This window comes from Hylaeus volcanicus, chromosome 8, assembly GCF_026283585.1.
Source record: "Hylaeus volcanicus isolate JK05 chromosome 8, UHH_iyHylVolc1.0_haploid, whole genome shotgun sequence".
In the NCBI taxonomy this organism is placed as follows: domain Eukaryota; kingdom Metazoa; phylum Arthropoda; class Insecta; order Hymenoptera; family Colletidae; genus Hylaeus; species Hylaeus volcanicus.
In genome coordinates, this window is record NC_071983.1 from 16772447 (window position 1) to 16779882 (window position 7436).

At 34.7% G+C, this 7436-nt stretch overlaps 3 protein-coding genes across 5 annotated transcripts; 2 read left to right on the plus strand and 1 right to left on the minus strand.

Annotated features, from left to right (window-relative positions):
- Window positions 1-130: 130 nt before the first annotated feature.
- Window positions 131-2997, plus strand: LOC128881382 (sec1 family domain-containing protein 2-like). 3 transcript variants are annotated; one of them, XM_054132382.1, is made up of 10 exons: window positions 131-438; window positions 521-769; window positions 871-1155; window positions 1217-1402; window positions 1477-1734; window positions 1827-1955; window positions 2031-2262; window positions 2338-2446; window positions 2551-2700; window positions 2784-2997. In XM_054132382.1, the coding sequence occupies exons 1-10, from the start codon at window positions 238-240 to the stop codon at window positions 2995-2997; spliced, it is 2013 nt and encodes a 670-aa protein (XP_053988357.1). In that variant the 5' UTR covers window positions 131-237. The 3 variants fall into 3 exon arrangements, with proteins under 3 accessions (XP_053988357.1, XP_053988359.1, XP_053988358.1); XM_054132384.1 differs by having other exon boundaries at window positions 132-438; window positions 871-1140; XM_054132383.1 differs by having other exon boundaries at window positions 312-438; window positions 505-769.
- Window positions 2822-4037, minus strand: LOC128881387 (DNA repair protein XRCC2-like). The gene has a single exon (XM_054132392.1). It carries the CDS (start codon window positions 3862-3864, stop codon window positions 3034-3036), a length of 831 nt encoding a protein of 276 aa, XP_053988367.1. The 5' UTR covers window positions 3865-4037; the 3' UTR covers window positions 2822-3033.
- Window positions 4038-4652: 615 nt separating this feature from the next.
- Window positions 4653-7433, plus strand: LOC128881386 (protein will die slowly). Its single transcript, XM_054132391.1, has 8 exons — window positions 4653-5257; window positions 5361-5457; window positions 5550-5713; window positions 5792-5881; window positions 5991-6130; window positions 6205-6436; window positions 6519-6606; window positions 6695-7433. Exons 1-8 carry the CDS (start codon window positions 5162-5164, stop codon window positions 6793-6795), a joined length of 1008 nt encoding a protein of 335 aa, XP_053988366.1. The 5' UTR covers window positions 4653-5161; the 3' UTR covers window positions 6796-7433.
- Window positions 7434-7436: the final 3 nt, after the last annotated feature.

Here is a 7436-nt window from a genome sequence, read left to right on the forward strand (position 1 = left end):
CTTCCTAGAACTGTTTAATAACATTTCAATTTCATATTTTTTATGGTGACGTCCTTATAACTCCCTCTTGCGTTAAGATTTCGTAAGCATGTATGATAATTTAAAATCGAGCTGCTCGTATACGTCACTATGCATGTGCATTCATTCCGTTCCGACACCGACACGTTTTACTCGTTTTACTCATGTATGCTCATGTAATGACAAGCCAGGAAAGTTATTCCTAGTGAAGTTAAAAAAATGACAGATATTTTGTACGAAACAAGAAAATTTATCTCTGATTGTTGGGCAAATATATTTGCTGAAGTATGTGGCACAGTTGTTTATATAGACAATTGTGCAGCCGAATGTTTACATTGGTACACAGCTGGCAAAGGTTATTTGGCACTAAAAGATGCTGGAGCAATTGCAGTTCACGAACTCGGCATGTACCACTTTCGAGTGGGTATACACAATGAATTTAACTTATCAATGTTAATAGCATCGTAAATATTAATACGAGTACAGCTTTTATTGTTTGTAGTATGTCGAGGTTAAAGACACCAAGAAAGCTGTTATTGTGTCAACTGCCGATGATCCAGCGTTTTATCAACGAACAATCAAGATGATTCTAGCAAAAAATGTATTTGAAAGTTGCACAATATATTGTAGTGCTCCTTGTTCCACTACTGATTCTCCACAGATTATCCACCTTCCAACAGAAGAGAAACTGAATTATAACGAACTAAAAAGGGACATTAAAGCTTGGATGTCTTCAAAAAATCTGTCGCAAGTTTGTTATTTATCTATATTATTATTATTATTATTGTAACTACTATTACTATTATTTTTTTGAAAATAATTTAGTTTTAAATTAAACAAACTTATTTTTAGGAACCTTCTGTGAACATTGTGCACGTGCCAATGTTTATAGCCCTTTTAGACAAGAATTTGTTTGTTACACCTCCTTTTGGAGATCTAATGCCACCCTTAGACACAACTTTTACAAAAGATACATTTTCCAAATTAAATTTTTTAGCAAATTCTTTCTATAAATTCTTTAATAGCATAAATGCCAAATTAGATATTTATGCACTTGGGAAACTGAGCAATCTCCTTGCAGAGAATTTGGCAAACTACATTGCTAGTACCGATCGTCGAAATGTGAGTAGTGAAATGGTAAGATAAGAAATATATGTATACAGGCACAATAAAGGAAGACATTTGCTTATTTTTATAGCATTCATCAGCATCTCAAGATATTGGATTATCTCTTATTTTAATGGACAGGACATTAGACCTCTGTACACCAACTAGCAATAATATGGAATCATTTCTTACAAAAATATTACGAACATTCCCTAGATTACCACAGCACAATAATGATGTATCAATTAGCATGTCACCTATAGTTGGACCAGTGGAGGTAAATCTGTTTTCTATACAGACGTAATAATAAAATCAAACTAGTTTAATGTAATTAATAATCAATAACTTAAGGGAAGTTTACGAGCGTGCGAAGTACCAGGATGTTTGGCCAGCATAGATAAATCTACAATTCATCTTTTTATTTCGGAAAAAGAAAAAAAGTTGTTAACAGTGGCCAATGAGTCGTTAAACGATATAGTTTCTACGCAAGATAATCCAAAATTGAGGACACCGACGAGAATTTCGGGCCATCGTTTAGAGAAAGCTGTTAATAAACTTCGTACTACAAACAGTATCGATTCTATTATGGCTTATAAAGAGAGGTTGCAGGTAATTTTCTAGTCTTTCTTTTCCATTCTGCTATGTACATACATATTCGGGATCTTTCATTCGCGTTCAATTGCATTTTTTCTGGAATACAGAGTATCTTGGCGATAGTCGAAGCATCAACGTCTCAGAAGGCTGGTCAACTCGAATTACTTACTAGTTTAGAGAAACTAGTGTTGCAAAATCTCTCCGTGAGCCGCGAATCCTCGAGTATACTCGCGCAAGTAATCAGTGGTTCGATTCCAGTCACGTTCGTACAACGTATATACCATCGAGTAAAGATTAGTTAATTGTTTTAGCTGAGTGACGTTATACAAACACGAATTGACAGAGGACTCGACACTGAAAATCTATTAGCGTTGTTAATACACGTTTATGCCCTTGCGGGAACGCAAATCCGTTTTTCCACGCAGCAAGAACGCCAATTAGAAGAATCGATCGCGGATGCAATTTTCGAGGACTTAAAAATTTTCAAGGAAAATCCATCTGCTAATACAACATCAACCTACCAGCGAACTTTATTGCTGTTAGGTATGTGTTACACAGAACTCGCGACTTGTGTACCATAAATTGTTAGTAATTTTCGCGAGTTAATTTGTATATCAGGAGTGAATGACGTAGTCGCAGCTCGAGAAACTTCCTACAGGATAGCATCGCGTATTATCGGTATTCTTCAATTGGTTGCACAACAACGTTCGACTCTACAAGATTACAGGTAAATTTTCAAATAAGAAACTCGCAGTTCTAATTTTTTATTTTCTTCAACTCTTTGTAAAAGAAAAACTAGTAAATGAATGCTGGGAACTTGAATACTTTTAGATTTTGTATGATAAAACCAAACGCGCAAGAGGCGATTCGACGAGTTAGTATTTTGGAACAAATAACTAGGGACATACTTTGTGCGAGCGCAGGTCGAGAGCTGTACAATCTTCGTAAAAGATCGTCTCCGTTTCTTTTAGGTGGTTTCAAGTAAGCATTTTCAAAACGCTTAATGCAATTTGCCTAACTATAACATAATGTTTGAATAAAAATAAATTTTTCTCTTATTCCAGTTTTCTATTGAGAGGTAAAGAAGAAGCAAAGCTTCATCCTCATGATAATCCTTATATTTTAATATACGTTATCGGAGGAATCACAGCAGAAGAGGCAAAAGTAATTCACGAAATGACATTGAGTCAAAATAATGACAAAATGCCATATATAATGTTAGCAGGATCCAGGTTGTTAAATCCTTTGGATATAGTGGACAACATACTCTTTCAGTGATATATCCCTTAATAAAATTTGTAAATATATCAGAATTTATCCTTCTCCTTCTTCCACTTTCCATTTTATACCACTCAACAAAATAGAATAATGCATTTTTTTAAAAGTTTGTTCTGTCTCCAGTGTACACATAAAGTTTGATGTGTCTTGCATTTTCTGTAAATGTATCCTATAATATTCAACAGTCTTTTTTAAGTCGTTTATCAAGAATTTCTTTCCTTTGCAATTGACATTACTTTCACGAGATGTGGTATATACAGTTGCAATATCGAATCGAGTTGTATGTAGTCTGATAAGTTGTAACAGTTTCTTTAGATAAGAATCAATTGTAACACAACCACTTTCACGATCTTGCCAGTAATATGCCGTTATACTGTCGATAGCTAAAATTGCAATTTCGGCATTGTCTAGAAATACGTCGTCCAGTGTACGTAGCGTTAGAAAAAATTGTTCGCTGTTATAACAATCGATGACATACAAATTACGCAAAGATTTTCGCACAATAGCTATTTTATCAGAGTTTGTATCGATCGTGCCAGAAGTGGGCGACGCGGTATACGCAGCATCCACGATATCAGTCATTATATCGATTAATTTTGAAACTTGAAAGTGGTGATCCGTATTTATCAAAATGGCTGAAGCGTTGCAGCCTTTGATTCGAACGGATTGATAATATTTTGGTAGGATGCACTTTGCAAGCATTTGAGAGATCAGAAAAGTCTTTCCAGTTGAACGTTCTCCATTGATTTCTATAATGTCGTTACTTCCAGGACCTTCGAGAAATAAAGTATCATCGAGTCCGTGCAGGCTCGGTTTCGCATTCAATCTTGCGAGCAACTGCGCACCGGATTCTATATGCGATTGCATCGATTTTACTTTTCAACATAGCAAATATCACAATGATTTTAATATATAGAATTCAATTACAGCGCAGATATACTATCAGATACTATCATCGATGATTTACACAGATTTACACTTCCATCAGGGAGAAGAAACTTTGTAAATAAAACCATTCAATTTGCGACAGAAGCTCATTGGTCTGTGCTTTTGGCCAGGTGTGTATCTAAATACAACGAATAGTGGGTCGATCTGATATGAATTTGATATCTTTATACAGTTTCCTTTATTGACTCTTTTATTGCAGAACAGTAATTACTATATGTAAATAGTAATTCGTATAACTTCTATTGATTTATTTCAAATAGTGCATGGACCATGCAGGTCTATAACACTTTCTTCTTAAACATTAGCTCCACCACTTACAAAATGTCTTGTTTGGCGAAACTTTGTTACTATTCTTTAAAAAACATTAGCAAACCTCGTTTCTCTTTTGTACGTTATATTTTTACAGTAGTCCAGTAAGGCCTAATGGGTCTACAAGAAGCTCGGGTACATCGAGTATTTCGAGTTCGCTAAACCCGTACTGCAGCTGGGATGGGACCAATCACAGCTACAGTCCCTGAGGGTAACTTTTATCGAATCTATATTTATTTGAGGCACAACTCACCACTATTTTGATTTTACATGGATGTTATTTGCATTTTATAGTATTGCACATAAGATTAACATTTGAAAATTGGAACATACCAATTCAATAATTTTTAACTTTCGTTTTACTTGTTTGTGGAAGATGGCTCTGACTACAGTTGATTCTCGAATGTCACGACATAGCGGTTTTATTGTTTTTCGTTTATGCACGTATAAATACGTATGCATGTATAGCACTAAGTACCCAAGTAGGTACTTTACTGTAAATAGTTGAAAAGTTTTCACAGATCGGAAGACTATTTCGTCGATGGAAACATAGGTAAAAAGACGAAGGAATCGATAAAGTGGAACAAAGAAAAAATTAAAGTTTGAAAGTTTTACGAACGATCATTTTGTGATTCGACGCTCGGTGGGTAGTCAACAAAACCGACTAAACGTTCGTCAATCACATGTGCGTTTGCGACTCGAAGAGAATGAAAACATACTCTAACTAAGGATTTTTGGATATGTTACGAGTTCAAGATCCAACACGATATATTCGTTTGAAATGAACGAATTGGCAAATTTGTTATTTTAACGTGGAATCATACATTCTACCGTAACCTTTATTTGTATGCACATATCTGTTGCTACTCCATAAATCGTTGATATATTGGTCGGAAATCATCCGAAAATGGTACCATTGGGACCATCACCAGGGCATCAAACGTCCGTTAATAATACATCAACTGCTCCAAGTGCCACTGGAACCAAAAGCAGCTCCACATTGGTGAGTACAATTGAGTACATTCGGGACTCTCTATTTCGTTATTTTCTTACTCTTTCTATATTTTATAATTACTGAAGTTATTGTATTCTTTAATTTTTTCCAGAAACCAAATTATACCCTAAAATATACTCTAGCAGGTCACACTAAAGCAGTTTCTTCTGTGAAATTTAGTCCCAACGGGGAGTGGCTTGCAAGTTCTTGTAAATATAAATATTTTCTATTTAAATGTTACTTTTTGCTTTTTAATAATCAAGTTAAATGGGTCTCATTATCAATTTTATTCTGATTTTAGCTGCTGATAAGTTAATCAAAATATGGGGATCCTATGATGGAAAATTTGAGAAAACCATATCTGGTCATAAATTAGGTATTTCAGATGTAGCATGGTCTAGTGACAGTAGGCTATTGGTATCTGCATCTGATGATAAAACATTGAAAATATGGGAATTAAGTTCTGTAAGTCTCCATTTATGGAAAAATATTATTTCTTGAATTATGCGACAAAATTCTATATAATTTTTCTCTTATTTTCAGGGGAAATGCTTAAAGACATTAAAGGGTCATAGTAATTATGTTTTCTGTTGTAACTTTAATCCACAGTCAAATCTTATAGTCTCTGGTTCTGTAAGTATTTTTGTAAAATCCTCCCTTTGTGTAAAAACTCCTCAAATATTGTACATGTAAACATACATTATGTGTTCACATAAAATATTGATGTAACATATATTGTTAGTTTGACGAAAGTGTTCGAATATGGGATGTGCGGACTGGAAAATGTCTCAAAACGTTACCCGCGCATTCAGATCCCGTAAGTGCGGTGCACTTTAACCGGGATGGATCATTGATCGTATCTAGTAGTTACGATGGATTGTGGTAAGCATACGTTTTGTACTTTCTTCGTGGACGTGTGGGTCTATATATAAATATGTAATTATGCGATTATGTAGTCGAATTTGGGACACAGCATCGGGCCAGTGCTTAAAAACATTGATTGACGATGATAATCCTCCAGTATCTTTCGTAAAGTTTTCACCAAATGGAAAATACATTTTAGCAGCGACATTAGATAACACGTTAAAACTTTGGGACTATAGCAAAGGAAAATGCTTGAAAACGTATACCGGCCATAAAAATGAAAAGTACTGTATATTTGCAAACTTTTCTGTCACAGGAGGAAAGGTATATATGTTTATTGAGTTCTCGATTATTTAATTGTTGAACGTTTTCCGTATTCTATTCAATTTTATCTTACTGTACGTAGTGGATCGTTTCGGGCTCGGAAGACAACATGGTGTATATCTGGAATTTGCAGACCAAAGAGATCGTTCAAAAATTGCAAGGACATACAGGTATGGCGAACAAACTCAGATTAATCGATCTTCTAATATTTAACGGTAACTAATATCCACTAATCACTGTTTGTTACTTGATTCGTAGATGTCGTCCTTTGCACAACATGTCATCCAACGGACAATATTATAGCTTCAGCCGCTCTTGAAAATGACAAAACTATTAAATTATGGAAAAGCGATACGTAGAACACGTCTCTATTGATTTTATTAAAACTTTTACAAGGTGCTTTTGCACTCGTTGACTACTCACACTCATCTTTTGTCTCCGAGGCTTTCTCAATTTTCGATCGTAGCAGTATTTGTAATTTTGACGGTCGATTCGTCTTCCCTACAATTGCGGAAAGTTGAATTTCAATTTCATATGCGTTGGATTCCAATGTGGTATCGAATATTGATCCAGAAAACGCAATAATCTACACATAAAAAAAAATGTGTGCGACTTAATCAATGTAGATTTTATTTAGAATCCACTAAGCTGAGTAGACGAGTTAGAAGATAGCAATGTTTGAATTAAGGGTTAAGAATATAATAGGACACGAATATAAAATGTCGTTGATAAAATTGTGTTTAGGTAAACAATTGTCTGTCATAGTTTTGACATTTATTGTATAGTTGGTCACTTTATTCTGCAACTCCGCTACGTATAACACGCATGTAGCCTTTCCTGCATAGCTGAAAAATAAAACAGTGCGTAGAGATTACCGAACAGTTAACGTATATTGACCGAGACAGAAAAAGGAAACAAGCAAATCAAAACGGATGCTTGTAACACGTAAACAGTTATGTAAACAAATCGAGAATAAAATATATATTTTCGTACCTGAGAT